The 25,789-nt window shown below is 32.3% G+C and overlaps 1 protein-coding gene across 1 annotated transcript in view; it reads right to left on the bottom strand.

The window, feature by feature from the left end:
* LOC129223829 (membrane-bound transcription factor site-1 protease-like) overlaps positions 1-25,582 on the bottom strand; it is a 58,656-nt gene extending 33,074 nt beyond the window's left edge. The window contains exons 1-11 of the mRNA XM_054858189.1: positions 25,272-25,582; positions 19,598-19,749; positions 16,971-17,073; positions 15,628-15,713; positions 11,932-12,049; positions 10,066-10,176; positions 9,864-9,973; positions 6,891-7,007; positions 5,044-5,111; positions 3,814-3,916; positions 2,666-2,742 (exon numbers count right to left, since the gene is read on the bottom strand). Coding sequence (XP_054714164.1) covers positions 2,666-2,742; positions 3,814-3,916; positions 5,044-5,111; positions 6,891-7,007; positions 9,864-9,973; positions 10,066-10,176; positions 11,932-12,049; positions 15,628-15,713; positions 16,971-17,073; positions 19,598-19,749; positions 25,272-25,461 — 1,235 coding nt within the window. The 5' untranslated portion in view covers positions 25,462-25,582. The remainder of the gene's footprint in view (positions 1-2,665; positions 2,743-3,813; positions 3,917-5,043; positions 5,112-6,890; positions 7,008-9,863; positions 9,974-10,065; positions 10,177-11,931; positions 12,050-15,627; positions 15,714-16,970; positions 17,074-19,597; positions 19,750-25,271) is intronic.
* Positions 25,583-25,789: the final 207 nt, after the last annotated feature.

Raw genomic sequence — 25,789 nt, 5'->3', positions numbered from 1 at the left:
GTATAAGTTTAAATCAAATTTTCCTATTGCTGAAGTCTGCAAAAATATAGCCTATGTTACCCGGGTCTTAATTACGAAACGAATGACACCTTATTTATCAAAATCGGCCAATCTTGAACGATGCTGGCGAAAAGGAGAGGTGGGGGACCCTCCCCTGGAAACTTTTACAAGTTTTTTTTTAAACTCAGTTTGTAGACGATCTTTGGTAATATTAACAAGAGGAGTGGTTTGGAAGATCTCATATTAAAAAGAATAATTACATAGACTAGCATATAAAGCCAGTTTTGTTACTATTTCTAAAACATTTATGATCAGGGCTGGATTTAGACTTGACGGGGCCTTAAGTTATTTCAGGTATGGGGCCCTTTTTGTAATCCGGACCACTTTGTCGGTGGCGAAAAAAGAAATGCTAAAGTGTTTTTTTTTTTTTTTTAATGACTATTATTACTTTTTTTGCTCTATATTTGTCTTTTCCCTGAGACACATAAAGTTATGCATTATTTTTTTCTTCCTTCCTTTCTTTTTTTCTTTCTTTTTTTTGTGTTTGTTTTTTTAATGTGTGTTTGCCTGCCTTTTTGGATTTCCCTTAAGAAGGGGAATAGCATCGAGAGAATGATGCAGGGCTCCCAATTTAGGGGTTCCCCCAGAGGGAATTTTGAAAAAAAAAATATATATAGTAAAATTCTGCAGTTTGAAGCCATAGAAAGGAAGATTGGAATCAAAAATATTCGGGGGAAAAGTAGGCAAACAAAACTTTTTTAAATTATGTACTCTTGCAAGTTGAGATAAAACACAGTAAAATTTTTTTAGGGGTCGACACATTGATGAGGCAGTCGACAGAGAAATAGAGCGAGGGAGGAGAAAGGATAATGCATTGTTACTTGCGCTCATGGACTTTCGATACAGCTAGTTTTTAATCATCTCTGCAACCTATCTACAAATTGCTTTAAAAGAAATAGGGTACAACACTTAGAGAATAGGTAGCAAGAGAGTAATATACTGCCCATTTGAACAATTCATAATTTATACTCTTAGTAAGAAATAAAATTGAAGCATACTTTGACGAACATACATTGAAGCACACACTGAATTAAACATATTTTGGCACTCCTCCCCCTTATCAACTCCAATTTGTTAGAAATTTTAAAATTCAAGGCTTGTAGCCACATTTTTGCAAAATTTCAAGCATTTGAAAATGAAATTGATTTTTTTCAAGTATATTTCCATTTTTTTTAGGAACGACAATACACAACTTTTCGTTATAAGCAATAGCTTTCAACTAAAATGTAAATCCGGCCCTGGAAATGATAGTATAAATAACAAAGTCTCCAAAACATTTTTACAAATTAAAAGCGGTAACGGATAACTAAAGTAAAAGTTTTAGAAATAAGTAAATTTTTTTACGAACCAAACTTGCTCTCAAAATCCTTTGTTTGAATCATCAAAATGAATTTCAATTTCATTATAACTTCAAAAGGATTTTTAATGACAGCTAAAACGTGTTGCAAATGACTCCATCATTTTTCAGTCCTGTTGCCTCGAAACTGGAGAAAAAATAAATAGATTGCCAGTGCCTACAAGTTACAACGCGCCAATCCCTTTTATTCACAAAGCCGTAAAAAAGGAAGTGGTAGGTGTGGTATAATCCTCAGTTACCCTAAAGCAAAAATTATGGAAAAGAATTCCAGGAAACAATCCCGACCCTTCAGCCTTAGGCTTCACTCTCGGAAAAATACCTCTCTCTTTGCATCTTCGAATGAAAAACAGCTGTTTCCGTTCGGAAAACTCCTTTTGCCGTCCCGTCCCAAGTAGTGTTCCTGTACTGGTCCCTGTCACCCCCCCCCCCCCCGTACCCTGTACACAGATGGCCGTGAAATGGTTATCGGCTATCATCAATGAAAGGGCTAATGAGGTGGGGTGCTAATCGATTGCTTAGTCTGGCGCCGAGTGCGTGGTCGGCCGGTCCACAAGGGAAGAAAAAGAAGGCTTTCGTCATATAACAGTCGACAGTTTTTTTTTTTTTTAAAGAAGGCAAGGGTCTTCCTAAGATTTTTACGAAGATTTGAAATCCGTTTACAAAAATGAGTGAACCAATTTTAGATTTTCCAGTGTCGCAAAGTGGTTTGATTTCACGTCTTCTAGGCGACAGATTTTTTTCACTAGTTTTTTTAAGGAAGAAAAAAAAAATTTCTTTTTTTTTTTTTTGGTACTATTCAATTGAAAGATTTAATGCGGCCCAAACCGAGGCGGCCCACCGGGCATTTGCCCGGCTGCCCGCCGGCCCCATCCGCCACTGTTTGGTACAGTTTAAAAAACTTAAATTGCAGTATTTAAGAATTTAAAAAAAATTTTAAAAAAACATTATCAAGCAATTAATTCATTTTCTAATTCGAAGATCTGAGAAAAAACAAGGGCATGTACAGGGGGAAGGGGGAGGGAAATCTGTTGGACCGGACCGAGCCAGAAGGGGGCCCGAGATTTTTAAAATAAGGGGCGAAATATATGTAAATACGTAGGGGTAAACAATATGAAGGGGGATCGTAAAAGTGATTTGTGACAGGTTCTAAAATTTCTGTGCATGCCCCTGAGAAAAAATAAATGTCAGAAATGGAATAAACATCTAAGCTAACTATTATCAGCAGAATCAGTGAAATCAGAAGCTTACTTAATACTGGATCCTCTCACAGATGATCCATAAGTTACAATGTCTGGTTTCACTCTGCCATATCCAGCTGGCAATTCCTACAAAAAGTGTAATATTATAACGAATCAAATAGTACAAACTTCTACAAATGATACTGGCAGAACAAGAAACAAAATTTAGTAAGGCAGACTTCTAAAAAAAAAAAGAAAATTTCTTCAAGACTTATTTTTATTGGTAAAAGGTTTTACAAATTGCTTACCAAGTTTTAAAGATTTTACTGGATGTTACCAAAATTGTTTTTCCAGCTCAGAAATTCAAAAAATATGTATTTTAGATGTGGATGTTAAAATATATTGAGAGAGTAACTAATTAAAAAAGAAAAAAAAATCATAAATGTACAGAAAATATGAGGAAAGAATTAAAATATTACGGTTACTCATTAAAATGAAATAATTTTTAAAAATAATTATAATAAATGAAAAATAAAACTCAAAAACAGTCCAAATATTGAACCTTTTCTTTCTAAACCAACTTTTTATTTTTCACATTTGTTCTAATCTTTCAAAACAATTTGAGACACTGAAGAAAACATGATTATATAACACCCTTGCAACAGAAGTGACACAACTCCAAAAAACAGCATTAGAGAAAATTAAGAGTTTACACATTACTACTTTTAACTGATTTATTCTTAAGTACTACAATATGTGAAAATGTTATGTTTACAGGTTCGTTTTTGTAGTTTAAATGAATACTGTATGCTTAAAGTGGGATTTTTTTTTTTTACAAATTCTTAAATTTTTCATCATGTGTAACTACTGATTATATAGTCTACAAGTTCACAAAGCTCCAGCTATGCAGACTAACCTAGAGCAAGGTAGGCTGGCTCTCGGTTAGCCTACCTTGCTAGCCTACCTCTCTAGCTATAGCCGTGGCAAGAAAAAGCATTAAATTTAGATTTTAAACCAACAATTTGTAGATTTTTCCAATTTTTGAACTGTATGACTTCTGCTGCCAAAGTGCAATATGGGAACAAAAAAGAAAATGTTTTATGACTTTTACTAGTTTAATTAATTTGCAAGTCAATCATATTTTCCATGTTAAAAGATTGCATTACTACTTTGATAAAAGTTAAGAAGATGGTGTTTATTAAAAAATATAAGTTATACCCATGTTGTCATGCCTCTAGAGGAGAAACGAGCAATTTGATCTTCAAAATTAATTCCGCCTACTCCAATGACATCCATCTGATCCGCGGGATTATTAAGAGTACTGTACAGAAAAAATTCCAATAAATTACAAAATACTTGCATTATCAATAATTGTTAACAAAACAAATCAACTTCATAGGAAAATACTCTTACAAAATGCATCTCAGTACGAATAACAAATTGAAAAATATAAATTTATGCAAACTATCAGAAAGGAGTAATCAACAATAAAGCATATAAATTTGAAGGGGGAAAATAACAAAATTTTCAAAAACAGACTTGTGAGGGGGGAACGGTTTTAAGATCAGGCTACAATCCGTTTTTACAAAACTGTAGTTTCTTTTTTCCCTTTTCATTTTAACATTTTATTTTCTGTTTTAATTATTTATCTTTTTTAATCTGAGACATTTGATAATGAGATATTTGATCACTTTATAATAAACTAGTGGCACCTGCACGGATTTGCACGTAGTAGAAAATTAAAAGGTCTTTTGGTTCGCCTGTATATTTACAAATAATGTATGATGAATTTCTCGTCAATTGGCTTGCCAATGTTACGGTTCCACATTATGATGACTTGGTAATTTACGCGTCTATCTTATGATAATTTTGCTTATGAAAATTTTCATAAAATTGGAGTAGAAAAAGAACAAAACCGAATTTTCGAAAAATCGCTTTGAGGAGCACACCCCCATGCTACAAACTAACTTTGTGCCAAATTTCATGAAAATCGGAAGAATGGTCTAGGCAATATGCGCGTCACAGAGATCCAGCAGAGAGACTTTCTGCTTTATTATTAGTAACTAGTGGTACCCGCACGGCTTTGCTCGTAATATAAAAATTAAAAGGTCTTTTGGTTCGCCTGTATATTTACAAATAATGTATGGTGAATTTTCTTGCCAATTGGCTTGTACCAATGTTACGGTTCCATGTTATGATAATTTCATAATTTACTCGTCCATCTTATAATGATTTTGTTCTTAAAATTGGAATAGAAAAAGAATCACATCGAATTTTCGAAAAAACGCTTTGAGGTGCACACCCCCATGCTACAAACCAACTTTGCCAAATTTCATGAAAATCGACCGAACGGTCTAGACTCTATGCGCGTCACAGTGATCCTGACAGACAGAGAGACTTTCAGCTTTATTATTAGTAAAGAAGATGTTGAAAGAGAAAATTACTAACCCGTACAGTGGCCCATCATTACCGATAGCAGACACCATTATCACATTATTGGCAGTGAGCTCCCAGACCTAAAATAACAATACATACTTGTATTTATTTTCAAAATATATTCACAAGTAAAATTGTTTCAACCATGTTGAAATCACATAGAGTCTTAATTGTTTTTTTAAATTTGCAAGTTAAAACAAAAAACAAAATTTTAAAAGAAGACCAAGTTAAAAATCTGCTTCAAAATGATCCTACATCCATTGAATTTACATAAGGTCTCAAAATATTATACAACAAGTGTACAATTTCAAGGAGAAAACAATCAGCCATGTAATGCAAAAATTTAATTGCAGTCGAACTCCAATTATCCAAATCAATTGGGACAGGTCATCATTTGGATAACAGCATTTTTTTCAAAAAGTTCCATTTTGATAAATAATTATATGCATGGTGAAAATGGGAGAAAAAAACTTTTTGAAGAAAATGAGTTTTTAATTGATTAAATGAAAGGATGGGTGGCCTAGTGATTGACAGCAGCCAATAATAGAACTGCACTATCAGATGCTGACTCATCACTCCAATAATGTTAGCACTGAGTCTACACTAGCACGCATAGATAGAATCATTATTTTGTGAATCACAGCACGCTACAATCTTTCTTTTTTCCTGAAATTCCAAAAGCGATTCAGATAGTCAGAGTATGGTTGGTTGAAGTACTACTGAACTAACATGAATAATTTTAAAAATTCATAAAGGTACCGAAGACATTCAAAATTTCTTTGAAATGGTGCTGTTAATTGTTTCCTTTCCAACATCCTTTAACAATTCTAATGATTCCTAAATGTAAACCAATTATTATTGAAAAAAAATCTTAAAGTAACTTATGGAAACTATTAAATAAATATTTGATATGATTAGCTTGTTACTAAAAGGAATGCAATATCTATAGAAATCTTGAGTTAAATTACTTCTCTATTGAAAAGCCGGATTTCATACAAGAAGTGCATTTAGTGATGAAAAAGAAACAACTATTATCAAGCACAAAATCACTAAACTTTAATAATATCTTATCAGTCAAGTTTATTAGGTAACAATGTGTTTATTGTTTAAGTTCAGTAAAATTTTAACTTGATTTGCTAGTGTCAAAAGCAACAAACTTTTTACAGAGCCCTTTTTATTATATGTATATTTTACCAATAAAATTCTTTAAAATTGTAATTACAAACTTATTTTTAGAACCTAATGTTTCTTATTTTGTTTTCATTTAAAAAAAAATCCTTGAGCAGTGTTAAGTATTACTTGATTTAGTAGTAAAGATTAATAAATTCCTTAAATAATAACAAAATCCCAGAATTTGGATCAGCACAATTTTAACTAATAATAAGCAATATCATAGTAAATAAGATAAATAAATACCTTTGTGCTGAACAGTAAAGTAAAAAAGCACAAATTGCCTATTACAGCAGACAAGTGTTTCGGCATTACAGGGAATGCCTTTTTCGATGCAAAAAGTAATGAGCTTATGGATGAAAAGACATCCGACAAAAGGCGTTCCCTGTACCGCCGAAACACATGTCTGCTGTAATAGGCAATTTGTGCATTTTTTAACATTGTTTTTTCTTACTTTATCATAGTAAATGTTTTTTTTTTGTCTCAATTAGTCCTCGTTGTTACCAACATAATGAAATTTAAGACACAATTCTCCAAAATGGTTAAATTCCCTATCTTATCCTGATTTTTCCCCATTGCTCACCACACTGAAGTACGATTTAAACGGAAAAGAATTAAATATAAATAAAGGTTATTCAATCAGTAAAATGCAAGGGTAAAATAAAACAGAAACCAGTTTTAAAAAATACCTTATCAACAAATGGATGATCCATAAAATCCGGCCCTCCGATGCTCAAGTTAAGTACATTAATTTTCTTCAAGATGGCGTAGTTAAAAGCATCCAGAAACCAAGATGTATAAGAAACCTTAAATAGAAGTAACTATTGATATTGAAAACATAAATACATTATACATTCTGCATAAAGTAAAGCAGGACTGAATTCTTGACATCAAAAGCAGTCTTTTGAAGTGATTTGTGTATAAACCTTGTTTAAAACTAGAGATGTAAAACTTCCAAGAATTTTAAAGTGGCAGGTGGAGAAAATCCAGTCTTTTTTTTTTTTTTTTCTGGAAAAATGGAAAGTTTGATTTTTTGAAAATTCAAATGCATTTTAATAGCTATATTTTCTAAGAAAACATAAAAAATGGTGAATTCATAAAAGATACATACCATTCATGTTATTATTTTCTTTAAAACATAACTTAATTTAAAACTTTTGCTGTTAGGGAAGAAAAGATAGTAGCTTTTTCTGTTTAGAGCACCAGAAATTAAATTAGCCGAATCATCAATCAGCCTTTCATTATGATTAAAATGTGAATTTTCTGAATTGTTAAATCAAATTTAATTTCTTGACTGATTCTTTTTTTTGGGGGGGGGGGGGAGGGCAAATTGTGAGATTTTAAACTGAAAATTTTCTTATTTTTTAAAATTTCTTACATGCACTTGTATATATATATATATATATATATATGTGTACAAATGCACACATACATTAAATGAAAACATATTAACATTTTTACTTAAACATTTCGTCTAACTGACATTAATAATATACACTAATTCTGTTTTGTTTACTTTGTTGAGAAAAGTAGCATATAATACTTTGGTGCTCAGGGAAATTAAGTCATCTTAGAGCTTGCAATAAAAGTTAATCTTTTCACGTAGCGTTACTAAACAAAAACTAAATACCTAAACAAAACAAAAAACATCCAAGATTTAAAATTATAAATTTTTCAATACATAATTTTGTACTAGAAGTTTCAAAATTTTCAATGTTTCCTGGAATAAAACCCTTGGGGGGGGGGGGGGGGCAGAAAAAGAAAAAAAACATCCGCTCTCCAAATTTCTGGGTTTCTTCCCGACCATTCTCATCTCCATTTAAACTAAGTTGTTAAAAATCCAAAATCTGAAATATTTTACTTTAAACATAGCACACAATTCAAAGTAATTATTTAATTTTAATTATATTACACAAATTAATCAAAGCAATTGTATTCCATGCAGTAAAAAATAATCATCAATAATTTTTAGCCGTAAATAGCACATATCTGAATACAATTGACTTTTAGTATACAAGATAAAAAATTTAATTTCATGAAAAACGAAATATTTTTAATCCAAATATGAAACTCTTCATGTTCTTTTTTTTTTTTTAAACTTATTAAAAATCGTATAATGAAAGTTAAACAAATTTAATAGGAAGTACATTTTAAGCTTGTAGTTATAAAAATACATGTTTTATTATACTGAATTGTGTATATAATTATAAATAGTTAACAAATTGCAATTGAATCGATAAACTTAATAATTAATACAGTAAATAATTCATAGTAAAATAATACTCTATAAAAATGTTTGAATAGTTAAGTAATAAACAATAATAAGTACCTCGATAAAAGTGAATGGCTTGCTGTGTTATCTTATTCTATTGCTCATAGCAGATAACACTAATTTAACAAGGTATTGACATTTTTGATGAACTAATTTTCGACATGACATATAAAACCATGGTTAAAACAAACACATGTCAAAGATCACGTGACCCTGAAGCAAAGATACATGCGAAGTATTTATAGCAACAAGTGAACAACCGTTCATGCTGAAAAAAAGTTTACTGGCCCATAAAAGACAAATTTTTAGTGGCCTGAGAAAATAAAAACATAAAAAAGATTTATGTTTGCTCTATCACAAATCAACGAAAATGAGAACAGAAAAGTTATTTTTTATCATTAAAAATTAACTCATTACAGACGTCCCTCGCTACTTTGCGCTTTGACTTTCGCGGTTTCACTACATCGCGGTTTTTTCTGTTTTTTTCAATTATAGCAATGAGCCTTTTTTATGTTCTCGCGTAAACTTTTCCTTACAAGAGAATTACAAATTATGTCTTTTGAATAAGGTAAGCTCTTCTTAGGGACTGTAGTTGTACTAGTTGAGGGAGTGGAGGTTTGAAATTGCCGAAGAAAGTTTATCTCAATTTACCCTTAAACGCTAACTGCAAAGTATAAATTACTGTATTATTACTAGGGGATAAATACATCTCTAATGGTGTTCAACAACGTACTACTAGTTTTTTAAGCTGTATGCTTAATACCTTTGATGAGGATAAATGTAGAGGAAGAAAGGGGATACATACGGTCACTAACTGAAAACTAATTCATCATTGAACTGAACAAGTTGAAGTTGAGCTATTTTCATAGGTTAGTAGTAGTGTGTAAGAACTGCATGTGTGCATGTGTACTTTATTTCCCAATATATAATTAATGTGATATAGATTTTGTCTAATATATCTTGTTTTCTCATATTTTGTGCAATATATTAAGTAATACAAATGTAATGTTGGATAAGGGTGCTGTTTCATGTCTAGGGGGCTCTAACTATATTAAAAACCTATTTAAATTGTCGTCAGTAAGTTTTATGCCCTCTAATTAGGAAAATATTCAGTTTATAAATACAGGATCCCACTTTGCGGAAATTCAGTTATCGCGGTGAAGTCTGGAACGAATTAATCGCGATAAACAAGAGTTAACTGTATTATTATTATTACAGCTGCACAATTAAATAATTCAGAAATCAAAGAAAGCAATGAGAATAAATCTTAGCCTCTTCATAATGCTAGAAGATATTTTGGTTGAATAGAAACTCACTCATTCTTGAAATATTACAAGCAGAAATAAAACATGTTATGAATTAGAAAGTACAAAGAAGTGCAATTTCATACCTGATTATTAGTAAATACTCGATAAATATGCAATTCTGATTCAGGAGCGAAACCCAGGCACTCTCGATTGCTTGCGATAACTCCGGCAACAAAGGTTCCATGGCCTAGTCCTGTGAGGAATAGCGTTCATACCATCATTACAATGGTGTGTAACAACAGAAAAAGTGAATAAATTTTAAAAAAGAGGATTAAAAACATTTACCATCATCAAGTGTTTTTTCATTTGTCCAGTTTGTTCTTTCTTTGATTTTTTTGAAATGGGGATGATTTTTCACTAAACCAGTATCAAATACGGCAACTTTTACTCCAGCACCTAAAAACATGGAAAGAAAATTTTGAAAAAAAAAAAGAGGTATTGAAATAAATAATAATTTTGAATCAACAATGTGATTAAGAAAAAGGAATGACCGAAATAACAGAATGGAACACAATTGAAACCTGTCATATGCAGCAAATATTCTTAAAAGCAAAAATCCTCTTTTTTGTTTTGCACTTTTTATAAACACACTTAGTAAACATTAAGCAATTGGTGAGAGTGCAAATATTTTGGGCTTTAAAAGTGCATGAAGTGAGAAACAATTAGTTTGAAAGAAAAAAGATTAAATACATTATGCCAAATATTAGCTCAGCTATAACTTCAAACTATTGATGATGAGTTTATACAAAGATAGATTATGTATCAAAAAGAAAATCCAAAGTTATTTTCACAACGCATTAGCTTTAGCCATCACAAAAATAAATACAGTGAAACTTGTGTATAATGATACTGTCTATAACGATAACCTGTCTAAACCAGTTTTTTTTTTTTTTTTCTGGCCCCAGCAAAATGTCAGCACGAATAATCAAACTGTCTATAACGATAACCTGTCTATTACGATATTTTTTTTAGGTCCCAACAGTATCGTTGTAGACAGGTTTTACTGTACTAACATTCAAAATATATATTTTTCACAAACAGACTAAATAATTTACTGCACAACATAAAAGCTACAGCTTGAAATATCAATTTGGATGTAGGTATTTATCCAGCTCTCATTGCATGCTTGATCGTCTAACATTCAATGCAATAGCTTGGGAGGGGGAGCCATTTCCAGAACTGTATAGTTTATTATTGTAAAATTGATGGAAATATAGTATAAATTGGTTTTAAACCACCTTTTTTAAGAAATAAATATCAAGGTTTGGATTTTAGCTGGCACAAGTAAGCTAAATTTACATTTTTTTTAACTAACAAAAATTTGCCAGACATGACATCTTCTTTAAAAAGGAGCTGATGTGTGCACCACATGACTTCCTTTTGCACAAATTTAAAGGTATTTCCCCATTATTGGCAATTTTAATGTGATTCAATGACAATAAAAGCTACATTGAAACCAGATTTTAAAAAAAAAATCGCCAAGTTGGCGACAAAACTTGGCGACCAAAAGCTTGGAGCCAAGTGTTTGCATAAAGTATAACACCACTTGAGTTTGCACTGAAATTGACATTGACTTCCCTCCAAAAAGGTGTAAAAGATCCCCCCCCCCTTTCGAACATCCGAATTCAACCAAAAAGGGAGGTGAACAACTAGACCCCACTAAGAGTCTACGTACCAAATTTCAACTTTCTAGGACATACCGTTCTTGAGTTATGCGACATACATATGCACATACGCACATACAAACGTACATACGGACGTCATGAGAAAAGTCGTTGTAATTAACTCAGGGAATGTTAAAATGGATATTTCAGGAGTCAATACCTCCTTAGGCATTTATCTGCATGTGGTCGGGTTGAAAAAAAAAACTCAACATTAATTAGGGGGTGAGCAAAATGGGAATTAAGGCCGAAGTTTGAGTGAAAATTTTTTTTTGAATACAATACTCCCTTTTTTTGTAAAAGGAAGTAAAAAGGTGCATTAACCTAAATATACATATATTTATATATTTATATTTTAACGACTATGTTCACAGGGAGGGACAAATACAAGGACTTTACAAAATATTTCAAAAATACACTTTGTTTCCTCTCAAACCTTTAATACTACTACAACAACTAATAAAAATAATAAACATGCAAAAACACTAACCTCTAATCCCTATATTCCATAAAACATCAGCTTGTAATGTGCTAGTAATTTGTCTGGGAACAGCTCTCATCAATCGACGTCTGACAAATTTTCCCGCAGACTCCCAAAATGTGGATCCCTAAATTTGTAACACAAGATATAAGAAAAATGAACTAAAAGCATTAACAGACTTAGTATGTAACATGTTAAATATTATTTAGATAGGGTATTTCAGATCTTATGGAGAAAAGAAATTTCAAAACAGGGTTTGCACCCTTTTTTCTCTAGTAAACTTCAGGAGTTTTACAGGATTTAAAGATTAAAAAATAGGGGCTTTGAAATCTATTTTCTTAGCAGTCCAGTTACTTGGACAGAGGCGGCAATTGGGACAAAAAAGTGAGGGGGAGGGGGCCAAAAAAAAACGACATCTAAAAGCCACAGAATTTTTAGCGGCAGCAAAAAACACATACACACACCATTTTGCTATGGCTGGTTTTGAGAGCATGTGAGTGGAAATTGATGTGAATGTAACAGCTTAACTCACACGTTTCTTAAGATTTTGATACATTATGCACACAATAACTTTCCCCAAAGAAACTACTAGCCATGAATTTGACTTACATTATTTACTCCAAAGCATTTTGAAGTGTCACAAACATTTGGTAATAATTTTATTAAACAAGTATGGCTTGTTTCAGTAAAACAATTAATTTACTAATACAGTGGCCCCTTGTTATATTGCTCATTCGGATAGATAGCTCTTTTCTTCTGTCTCCCGAAACATTAAAGTCTAAAATAAGAAAAATAAAACTTCACTTTAAGTTTGAAACCATTTCTGAAAACATATGGTATTGCTCGGAGAAGGACTCTTTCTTCTTTATTTTGTCAATGATTAAAAGGAAGCTATTCTTCTGAATTCGCTGGAAAAGCAGCGGCAATACCTGTCATCCAAATGTACATACCCGCGCAGTATATTTCTGATAGTCTGTATACTACTAGACATCTTCTTTTGTATTGATACGTTGCCTTTACAATAAGTGAGAGGCATCAAGCAGGTGTCATGTCATACTAGTCCATGTAGAAGAGAACATACTCCCTTCTTTTAGTGCAGAAAAGATTTGTGCTTGGTTGCACAAACCAGGATTTGCATCAGAGAAAGGAAGAATGATCTGGACGGGCGAAAGAGTTTTCTGTTAACAATGTGGTTACTTTTGCTTTTCACATCCTTTCTACAACAAGTCAAACAAATTAGAAAGTCTATTGGGAATAAGAGGGTATTGGAATGCTCACTCTTATCTCGCGGCAGCTCAAAAAGGTCGTCTTCATTCGCCTTTGACGTTTTTTACTTTCTAACAGTGAACATTTACTTAAATTTCAATCTTGTTCAAATTTCAATAGGTGTGATAGTACATTCGCGATAGTAGATCGCGATAGTAGATCGCGAGCTACATCAAAACCATTAGAAAATCATGTCAAAAAGAACGAATGCTAATTTATTTGTGAATTGGGCTTATAATTATTTTTAATGACCTCCGTTATATCGAGCTTTCAGATATATCGCTCTTTTTCTTTGTCCCCCGAAAAAGCACGATATAACGAGGTGTTACTGTATCTAAAAAATGAATACATAAACTAACAGTTAATGCCTGTGCTAAATAATGCTTCCTACTAAGTTTTTTAAAAAAATTGTTCCGAAAATTTCGACCTTTCTGCTTTTTCTGTAATCTCAAGTTTTGGTTAATAAATTGGAAAATAAAATAAATAAACCATCCATAAAAAGTGGAGGAGTCAATCGCCCTCCCCTCCCTCCCTCCCTCCCTGAATTGCCGCCACTGTACTTGGATATCAATATCTTTGATTTTGTATCAACTGATTTTGTACATAACAGCATAAAAAATAGTCTACTGCCTAAATTGATGATTTTCATTATTTTGTTATAAATGCCAATGAGTTTATGTTTGTGCTATTGATCATAACTGAATCGATTATTGCAGAAAGGGCATAAGTCACATTCTTTTTCAAAATTGAGTTAGCTGTGGTTTTCCCATGCTTGTATGTAAAGACATCGACTAGTGTAGCAAAGAAGTCAATCCTTGCAAGTGCCTTGTAAAGCACTTCATTTAGGGGTCACATTTTTTGTTTAGTGCAGAAAGGGCGTAAGTCCCGGACTTATGCTCTTTCTGCACGAAACGTGAAGGAAGAAATGATAAGACGAAATTGCAAGATCATAGAAGGACTAGACTTTTTGGCAGAATGAAGTAAAAACAAATAACTCTTTTGATTTAACACAATTTCGGTAATGGTAGGTTCAGTTCAGGGGGTTGGGGGGGGGGTCGAAATCCTGGAATCCGAATGAAATTCTCTTAATTTCTCAGGGGTTTTATTAACATCACTCTAGGAACTGCAAAAAAACTGTATGCTTTTAGTGAGATGTACACTGGTCAAAATAAGAACAACACTGCAGGAGACTTTTTTAAGAAATAACACTGAAGAAATTTAACAAGACTGCTGATAATTTTCCTCCGAGAGGACATTTGTTTGTCCTTTGCGACTGAGATCTTGGGACAGTAAAGCAAATGTTCAAGAGATATGACAGATTATAACCATATGAAATCCAATCTCTTATAAGTGAAATCCTGAAATTACATCAAGATTCACCATCAAATCTATTGAAAATAACGAAATCTGTAGCTGCTTAAACAAGTGCCCTTCATTTTTTAAGAGGACTTATCTCCCAAATTGAGATTTTGGGAAAATATCCTACTGGGCGACAAATGTTTTCAATTATCAACGTTCATGATGCTTAAATATTTGACAGAACATCAAAGGAATGGTTTCAGGCTAGCTATGTTATAGACGGTTTTCAAGAGAATATTGCAAAGTAACGCTTGTCGGCTGAACAAAATTTGCCAATATTGAGTAGAAAGGAAAAATTTTCATGTTGTTGGAAGATATAACAAATATCAAGATGATTATTCAATGCAATTTTGAACACAGTCATACTAATTGATACATTGAACTTGGTACACAAAACTAGACAAGAGAAGGAAAGAAAAGAAGATTTTTATGGAGGATGTATTTGATGAATACGAATATGAGTATAGCTTTATACGCATGCAAAACTTCTGCTTTTTATCTGTTTATTAGTTTTTCTTTTTTTTTTTTTAATTTTTTTATGCCAGACTTTCACTAAACCAAGAAGAGAGAAAGAGGAAAATACACGTTGTATTTTCTTAAGATAATGAATCTATGAATACGGACTTCACTAATTATTTTTGTCACTTTGTAATATTATTTTTTTTTGCTATCATAAATCAGTATGAAACAAATCTGTTTCACTTAATTTACATTTTCATCACTGTAAACTAGTCTTTTAGGATATTTATTGCAGAAAGGGCGTAAGTCCAAATTAAAAAAAAAAAATTATCAATTTCAGTGCTGAAACGAAACATAATTTAAGGTGAGGTAATGATCCTACTAGCGGCTAGATTAGTCATAAAAATTTTTGTAGAATTTAGTTCATTTCTGACTGAAATAATCTTTTTTTATTGATTCCTGAAAAGTTGCATTAGTTGGACTTATGCCCGTTCTGAAATAATCGATTCAACTGGGAGATGTTGTTTTCAGATTTCACATTATTTTTCTAAAGGTGAAAAACGGAAAATATTTCAAGTTCATTGGCAGCGAACATAGAAGGAAAAAACAATTGGAACTTACCAAGGAGAGACTTGATCTCTGAGTGAACCGACGAGATGAAAACCACTTCTGAAAATTGCACGAACTATTACTCTTGCTTTCGCAGTCTTGATCCCGCAAATCAGATTTATCTACAAACGAAAATTGTATTAAGTAATTATCATGAAATAACATATCAATTATTAGAATGAAATAAAATTTAGTAATATATTTTAATCATTTCAATATTTTGATCATATATAAGAAAAGTTAAAATTATTCTTAAAATAGAGTAAACAAGAAGATTTTATTCAGTATCATGATAAAGTGAATTGAAATATAAAAATAATACAAATAACCAAGCAACACTACCACTAGAAACAAAATGGTTATAAATCAAGAATAGAAAAATAATTACTGCTTCCAGTCATATCATAATCTGTAATAACTATTTCAAGATTTTTATGATCCCTTAACCCTAAAAAAAACCATAGTAGCTCCTTGTTATGATTGGCTTTTCGGAAGACAAAGTAAAGGCATAACGCAACCAAGGTTACAAAATATTATTCAACTTTCATTCAAACATCTCATACGCACATCTACAATAAAATTATATTATTATTACATCAGGATGGATTTCTGAATAAAAACAACTAAAAAAAAAATAACCTACCAATTGCTTTTCATTTTTGTTTTTTTATTAATTTATTTTAACATAAAGAACTTTGAATTGAAATACATCCCTGATTTATTTACAGGCTAAAGAAGTAAAAAGAATTTTCTTGAGAAATACATTTAAAAAAAATACATAAGAGACTTGAAATTTGAAGCTGTTTTATTGCCTTTAATTTTTTGGGAGACAGATAAAAATCACTATAAATACATCAGAAGGATAGATCATGGCCCTACTTAATTCTCATAGGTCATGATAATCGCTGAAACTCATGGCAACAAAGAGGGCGCCATAGGGAATCCCTGTTTCCATTGATTGGTGGATGCAGGGGTTCCTATCAGCTCCTCTTGTGGTCAAAATGGGCGATGTCCAATCAAAAATAAGCCAACTTTGAAACATTGACATAAATTGGTGGATGCATGAGCTGAATCGGTTTAACACAGAAAAATCATAAATTGCCAAGGCCTCTTAAGATTCAGTGCCATCTAGTGGGGCCATGGATAGATATAATCAAACAAGGAGTTGCTGCATTAAGTTGCTATGAAAGAGGTACAATATCTTATCTAAAGGATAGATAAGGAACTAATTCATTTTTTTTTATCTACATCTTTTAAAAATCCTTGAAAAAATCATCAAGAATTGTAAATGTCCAGTGACAACAGCGAAAAAATTCATCTGAAAAAAAATCTTATTGTTAAATACTAACCTTTACGGTATGCAAGAGTACGGGTTACTTTCCTTTGGGGTGTAACATGCTTGATAGAATTGTGATTTTTCAGTGACTCTATGCTTTCTTCAATTATGTCAGATTGAATCTGCATATAAAAACACAGGCAAACACTATTAAGAAATTGTTCAAGCTAGAAAAACATCATCAAAGAGACACATAAACTACTGTTATTTTTTTTAATTTATTTCTTTGAAGTTAAATGTTTGACCCAGGGCTTGAAATAAATGGTTGTTAGTTGCATTATGAATCTAGAAATTTCATTTTGAACACTACAATTTTGTCAACCCTCATTTTTGATGTGAAACTTATTACAAAAACTATTTCCTTTAAAACATTAAAACTATAGCTGAGAGCTATAGTTTTAATGGTTCATATGATTGTCCTGTACTTTATTTTGCTGACTGTTAATAAAAATAAGCATCTGTACATATGCATACACTTAAATGACATTGCCAACTTTTCAAAAGTTTCTTATAGAAATATATTTTTAATCACAGTCAGTCAGATTTCAATAACTGTCAGTAAATTAGGGAGGTTTCAGATAATTAGAAACAAAAATATAACTATTGTAGCAATTAGCAGTTGGGTGTTTTGCTTATTGCAATATAGTTTATTTGCATATTTATTAGCATTATTTGCTTTGTTGGTTGCACTATATGAATTATTTTAAAGTGAGGCCTAGAAGTAAAACATTTCAGCAACTAAACCAATAAATACTCCTAACTTTTGTCCCCTCATTTTGAACCCTAGTTTGACCTCTAATCAATATATGTTATTAGATGAATAATACAGAAAATGTTAAAAAACATTTTTGTGATATATGATGAAAAAATGCCTTGGTGTTATTCATTAAATTTAGTTACACTGACATTGAATGCCCAAAAGTTTAGTAGAACCATAAAACTATCTTATATAAAAAATGAAACATTTTTTTATTTAAAAAGATATTCATTAAATAGCACGTCCTATTTTAAACTTATTAAGATAGAAGTGATCCAATATCATTTCATAAAAATCAAACAAAATGTTAACTTCAACGCAATCTTACATAAAAATACAACAATTTTGGAAGCATGTTCATTGTAATACATCGAAAAACTAAATACATAGTAAAAGACATTACCGTAAAAGCGGGCTACTTTGGTTCTAGGGTCCTTCTTTGGCCCAAATGGATGAAAAGATACAACGTCCTCTGTCAACCTTCAGGACGCAATTTTTTCAACATATTTTGACAAATTCCACTAGAGAGCATCCCCAAACACTCAATTATGAATACCAAGCAGTTCTATAGCTCTGCACAAGAAGCAACACTAGTGGTTCTGTGCTAACATGTGCCTTCATTAGCTCTCAAACTTCTCCATGTAGAAGCAGTTCTACATCAGATATGAGTTTTTTAAGTACCTATTTACGAGCACTATTTAATACTCTATGCCGTAGTATAATTGTACTTCTCATTTCTGTTTAGGTTTTTTTTAAAAAATTCACAATGACAACATATCTCTTTACCTAAAAATTACGACCTACTTTGGCCCAGCATAAAACGTGGAAAAAACCACCAGAGAGATTTGGAAAAGTAAAAAATAGCTAAAAGTAAAACTCTAAATAAGAAAAACACAAGAAAAAACCTGGAATTATTGACAACAGATAAAATAGAGAGATTGCAGACTCAACTCATCAGGGCTCAGTTACATGGCTTTCATTATTTAAGATGAAGAGGAATTAAAAGTTGCAGGAGATTTTAAAAAAAGGTTTACGCAGTTGCATCTACATATTACAAATATTGTTAAATTTGTTGGAAAGTTCATGGAATTTTATTATTGTAAACTGGAATGAGCTTAGGTTTCCAAAGATAGTTGTTGATGCGAGAGAAGAAGGAGCGAATGTTGAGAGCAAATTAATGGAATGCACCAAAAAGTTTTGGAAATAACCAAAAGTTTAGGATTCTTTTTTTTTACAAATGGTATTTTCTTAGTAAAATTATTCAACCTCCAAAACTGATGAAAAGATGACTGTTCTCCATCGGTAATTTTTGAGACAATAAAGAGGATTGCACACAGATGTCGAAAATAATAATAATAATAATTTCCCTTAAAACAAATATGTGTGACTCAAACTTCTTTTAAATGTATTTATCATTCAAATAAATAGTGTTTCGTATGAACACACATATTTCTTTGACTCTAGTTAGTTCTACAGTGATTTTAAATAGAGAAAACCACTTTGGGCCAAATAAACCCAAACGCAAGGGTAACATTGGATCACATAAAAAACACTAATAAAGAGTAAAAGCACTTGGATATAAACTGATCATTATTCAAAAATGAAATTAAGAGACCTCTTGATGTGTAAAACAAGTTTCCACAGCTTGGAAAAATGAATAGTTACAAAATTATTGAGAAAAGAATGAGAAAAATTTAAAATCTGGGCCAAGTAGCCCGCGGTTACGGTACCATATCTGTTACATACACATGAGCCTTGCATTGTGTGTTTTAAGTAGTTTAGTAGTTAGAAAGACAATTTTTGGAAAATTCATCAGTTTGTTCCTTAACAATGATTTTGTAGATGGCAGGGGAAGATTTTTTGGGAGAAAAGATGAACATGTTGATTACCTGCAAGACTTCAAAGTCACTGGGAAAGCTGCTGGCGGGATTATCCCGCGGAAGAACTTGCCACCCATGGGGTTCCAGGGAGGCGAGAGCGGCTTTTATGAACTTTACGCGGGTTTCTGGGTTATAAAACTGCTTGAAGCTGACTATGAATTCTGAAAAATGAAAAGAAAATGTTGCAGATGAAAGAATAGAATGCAGAACACACATATTTAAATTTTTGAGATTAATTCTGCCAGATTATACGGGTTGGTACAAATAAGAGCAATATTTTATTGTATTGATTTAAGGTATCATGAACAGTTGGGTGTCCCAAAAAGGAAAGTCGATTTTTCAAGTTGCAATCTCTTATATTTTCCCATTTAGGACAAAACAATTGTAAAAAAAAGTTTCATATAGCTTGAACAATGGCATCCCATACTGACTTGCACCTGGAAGTGTAAAACTGCACTGTGTACTATGCCAAATCGAAAAATAATAATAATTTCAGAAGTTCAAAATATCATGTTAATAAAACATTGCCCCTATAGAACCACATGTACTAAAAAATTATTAATAAAAATTTTAAAATATATAGGTGTCTAGCAGGAGACCTAGAATTATTTTCTTCAAAAATTGTTTTTTTTTTCTATATATATTTTTTACAAATGAAAGATAAATTTTAAAAGTTATCAAGCTGATATATATAAAAAGAGAAGTCTGTAATTAGCATTAAATAGAAATTTTTGCTCTCTTGCAATAATTAAGTCTCCCACATTGTACTAAAAATATGGAATTTTTCCAGTTTAAGTTGAGTTTTTCATTTTAAATATATATATTTTTAATTATTCGTTTGCAAATGTTCATTTGAAAATATGTTTGCTAATAATTTCTGAACTTGATATTTTATTTAAATGTATATGTAATTTTTTAAAAGATAAATCAAAAAAATTAATTTTTTGAAGAAAATTTTAAATTTTAGGTATTCTGCTAGACACCTAAATATTTTTTAATCTGAATAAATATTCTAGTGGTACATATGGGGCTATAGGGGGAACATTTTATCAACATAAATTTCGAATTTCAAAAAAAAAATTTCTTTGATTCGGGCCAGTACACAGAGCTGGTTTACACTTTCAGGCGCAAGTCGGAACGGGTTGCCATTGTTCAAATTATATGAAACTTTTTTTACAACTATTTTGATCTAAAAGCAAAAAATAAAAGAGTGCGACTTAAAAAATCGGCTTTCGTTTTTTTTTTGGACACCTTAATGAACAGTCATACAGCTATTACAATCATATAGACACAGAACTACAGTCAACTCTCTCAAAAATGCAAGCCTCTCAAGCCTTTGTTTTTTTTTTTTTTTTTTGAAGCTAAACAGGAAAGTGGGAGTCCTGAAATCCAGGGTGCTTATTCCAAGCTCGAAATTCACCTTGCGAGATTAGTTCTGATCGCCTCACTAGATGGCGCTATAGGGAAAAAAGCGGGTCTCGAAAGGAAATTCTCGCAAGTAGCAATTCCAAGCGCCAAAAGAAGGGGAAAAGTGACTTTTCGGGCGCTTATTTGCGGAGCGAAATCTCGACTGCCCTAAAGTAGGTGAGATTGAGCGATTTTTGTGATACAATTTGGAAGTTTGTCTTTCTGAAAGGTATTGGCTCGAGGAAAACGAATTCGGATGTTGCCAAACTTGGAGATGGTGCAGGGGGGCAAGGGGGGGGGGAATAAAACTGCACTGGGGGGGGGGGGGCAAGTGGTTTTCCGTTAAATTTTTGTGACACAAAAATGGGAGTTAGTTTTTCTGAAAGGTATTGGCAAGCAGAAAACAAATTACAATGTTACGAACCTTGAACATAGTGAAGGAGAGGGAGGGGGATTAAAACTGCGCTGGGGGGGGGGAGCAAGTGGTTTTCCGTTAAATTTTTGTGACACAAAAACGGGAGTTAGTTTTTCAGAAAGGTATTGGCAAGCAGAAAACAAATTAGAATGTTACAAACCTTGAACATTGTGAAGGGGAGGGAAGGGGGTTAAAACCGCGCTGGGGGCAAGTGGTTTTCCGTTAAACTTTTGTGACACAAAAACGGGAGTTAGTTTTTCTGAAATGTATTGGTAAGCAGAAAACAAATTAGAATGTTAGGAACCTTGAACATAGTGAAGGGGGGGTGAAAAAGTGGTTGTCCGTGGAATTTTTGTGATAAAATTACGGCAGTTGGTTTTTCTGATAGGTATTGGCACGAGGAAAACGAATTAGGATGTGGCCAACCCCAAAAATGGTGCAGGGTGGGGGGTTATAACTGCAAACATAAAACAGGTATATATGCAAAATTTTTCGCTTTACAACAAGTTTTAAAAGCTTAAAATGCTTAATTCAACTAATAACAACATTATAATGTACAAACATCCGATTTAAATTGCAGACACGTGTTTCGGTAGACACGTGTTAAGAGCTCCTTTTTCAATGTAAAAAATGTTTATGAATGAAAATGCATTAGGCTAAGGTTGATAACTTCCATTGATTCCAGTAACCAAACCCATCATTTAAGAACTAAGGTACGAGTGGGGGGGGGGGGAATCGGGGGCACTCCAAATTTTCAAGATATAATGCATTTGAAATAATTAAGGGGCTAGGAATTTCCTACTCCCTCTTATTTTTTTGACCGCTCGACGGCCTGCACAAATGCGTCTAGGGGAAATTTTATGTAAAAAGCGTTTATAAATTTTATTTTTCTTTTGTACATTATCCCACTTAAAATTTAGTTTTTTTCACAAAAGTACTAGTTGTTTCTGAAAGTTGTATGAATTTCAAACTTACACAGAATATACAATCCCTTTTATTTTTGCGTTTTAGGGGGGGGGGGGTGACATCACAAATTATCGCCCTGGGTGTCACCCATGCTGGGTACGCCACTGACGTAGGTTTTTTTTTTTTTTTTTTTTTGTCTTCTTTTGATATAAAATCCTCCTCCCCTTTTTTTCCTAAATTCTTTATTTATTACCTACTGTCAATATTCAATTTCAATTGAATTCAATTTGTAAGAAAATTTATTTTTCTTTATTGAAATTTGATATTGATTTACTAATTACAAAACAGTACAAATACTGGTAATTTCTGGGGAATTGTTTCTAAAGTTTGATTTTCCATTTCGCCGACATCAAAATTAGCAATATTATACATGTATTCGATTATCGTGTGCGCATTTGTAAATTGGCTGCTATGTAATATGATGCATTTCAAGGAAAAGAGAATGCTTCAAAATGCTCCTTTTTTCTTTTCTTCTTCAATTTAGGATCTTTCCTTTGGGTTGAACTTTAAAGTTCTTTATCAGCTGAAGAGAAATAATGATTGAAAAATTTATTCCTTTTACGAATATTTTTCAATATACATTTACAGAAGCCGAGTATTTATTTATTTTAAACTGCTCTTGTAACCAAGATTACTGTTTTGACTTTTTAATCTTGAAAATAAAGATGGAATTGTGTAATCATAGGTACAAGTTGCTTGTTTTGAAAAAGTAATCTAGAAAAGTACTGTTTTGAGGATATCTTTGGAAAACAATACCTAGAAAAAATGGAATTTGAAAACAGGAATATTGAAGAAGTAATACTTTTTATTTAGTATATGCTTATTAAATTATAATTTTAAAGGAGAAGAGAGAAAAAATCTGGAACATATCTTTGAAACTGAGATTATTGTTATAATTGCAACTGGGAGCGGGGGGAGGGTTGGTTTTTACATTACTAATCCTAATATGGAAGATTATATATTCTGTTATGTCTGCTCCCATCCCCAAAAGCTCAATTAGCACAACAAACCTTTTACATTTTGTAGGGGTGTCCTCCCCCAAAATATCCGGTAGACTCCCCCCTCCAAAAGCAAGAGCCCCCCAAATAAAAAAATACCCCTCAACCCCCTTTAAAAATTTCAATGGCGCAGTCAGCGCCATGCCCTAACACCCCCCCTCCCTGCATTTTAGTGTTTTTTTTTATTCAATTTGAATTAGCAGATTTTTTCATCAAGACTTTTGAATGCCTCTAAACCTTTCGCACTCTGCACTTCATTAGACACGGCAACAACATATTATTCAGTCCACGATTACGAACTATTTGTATTTTTTCGTTTGCATTTAGGAGGGTTAAGATTTTTTTTTTAGTATCATTATTTTTTATTTCGATTATAGTTTCTTGGGAAAAATATATTTCATATAAGACGTTCTTACTAATATAGATGGTGTTATAGGGTAAATCAACAAAATTTACGGTTAATTTTTATCATATTTATGTATTGACTGTTTTCACCTTTTCGATTTTTGTTTTAGACACTAATATTGAAATATGCAAAAAATATGACTTACTTTTTGCCATTCGACTAAGCTTTTTGCAACGGAGCACTCGGCCATTTTTCCTTTGTGTACTATTTTGTAAAATTCTCGGAGAATTAATTTTTAAGAACATCTGGGTTTGCTTCAAGAAAATCTAAAATTATTTCGGTGTGATTCTTTGTAACGTAAAACGTATTCTTTGAAGAGTAGCCATTAGCGTGCCAGTCATCAAAGTTCGCGCTCTTCCGTGCAAGGATTAAACAAAACAAAACTAGCTGCGCTGAAAGGACATTGGTTGGAAGAAGTCACGTGTACCTCCTGGCCGACCAAACTAATCGAAAAAATCGGTGCCTCTTCGAGAGACAGCTGCGAGCTGTTCAGAATTCAATGTTGCGAGATTTTTTCGACAACATCGATCAAGTGACGGGAAATCTCGAAGTCGAAACGAGAATTGTTTGGAATGAGCGCCCTGAACTGTGCTAGTCCGATAATTTAGAGATTTAGGGGTCCTATTCTGTACATACCTAAATGAATTAGATTTTCAAGAAGTAGGAAAGAAAGAAAAAAAAGAACAGCTACAAAAGATAATCCGCTACAAATCTAAAAACATAAGTTGCATACACTACCAGCAGCATTAGTGGTGCAGTAGAACTATATTACTGATTACTGAAGTTGAATATAAAATAGATTTAAATTAAAAAGCAGAGCATACTGAATTGTTTTCTTTATCAGTTTGGGGCTGAAGAAGGAAGACAAAGGGATAACAGAAGAAAAAAAATTCATGAATGATACCTAAATTTAAGTGTATAAACAGAACACAGACACCCGTAAATAATGTTTACTCAGCAAACAAATAACACTCACATAATTACTCAATAAACAAATAAACAAGCTATTTGCCACACAAATACTCATTAAAATACCTTTTGTTAACATAAATAAGCATTAAATTTCACTTTCAATAATAAATGTTAAATGCCAAAGCTTTATTTTTGCTTAATAACTAATAATTTTGCCAATTTTAAAAAGGTTGATACTTCATTTTTTTTTAATCAAAAATGTCCTTTGAGTCTAATAATTTGATTTAACTATGTATCTAAACAATTTGTGCCTTTCAATTTAAACAGGAAAAAGTTTTTATTCAAAACAATACATATCAGCAATTTTGTGATGAAAGTTCTTGTCATATACTGGTTTAAATACTCCACAGAACTGAGATAGCTGGGGGGGGGGGGAGGGGACAGGGTCTTGATCCACATGCAAGAGTTAATCAATAACCTCAACTTCAGCTTAGGTGATTCCCCCCCCCCTCCCTTAAGAATTCCAAAACTGCTACCATGAATATATAAGAGGGGAAAAAAAACAATAAATGCCCTCACCATTATCAACAATTTCAGATGAAAAGTCCACAACATAATAGCCTGTCTGTGAACTGTTATGAGCAAAATATGGAGGCAGGAGTAAGGATGCTACGACCAATGAGATGAGCAGCCAGGATCGGCCAATAAAGGAAAAGTTGCCATGCTGCCTACAGTGCCAAGGGCAGCGTAACCTTACTTTGAGCCACATTTTCACAGGATTCCCTTACATTGAGGGCATATCTGTTATTTTTCTGATTTTCGGGGCACTGCCATTGCACTCGCAGGCTTTTCATCCATTGCATGAACTGCAATTCCTGTAAAAAGAGAGAAACATACTATACAATTTAATTTTTTTTTTCTTTTTTTTTTTTTTTTTTTTTTTTGCTTCTTAAGCATTGTTTATACCAGTGGTGTCTAATCCTTTTCACCTGAGAACATACCCCACAGTAAGATAATCTCACAGGCTGGTTGATATATACAATTTTAAACATATAATGATTTGTTTTTCCCACGAAACAGGGGGACTCACAAAAAAG

The sequence above is a fragment of the Uloborus diversus genome, chromosome 6 (assembly GCF_026930045.1).
Source record: "Uloborus diversus isolate 005 chromosome 6, Udiv.v.3.1, whole genome shotgun sequence".
NCBI classification, from domain to species: domain Eukaryota; kingdom Metazoa; phylum Arthropoda; class Arachnida; order Araneae; family Uloboridae; genus Uloborus; species Uloborus diversus.
The sequence above is the reverse complement of the archived record's forward strand: the minus strand, read 5'-3'. Positions and strand labels throughout refer to the sequence as shown.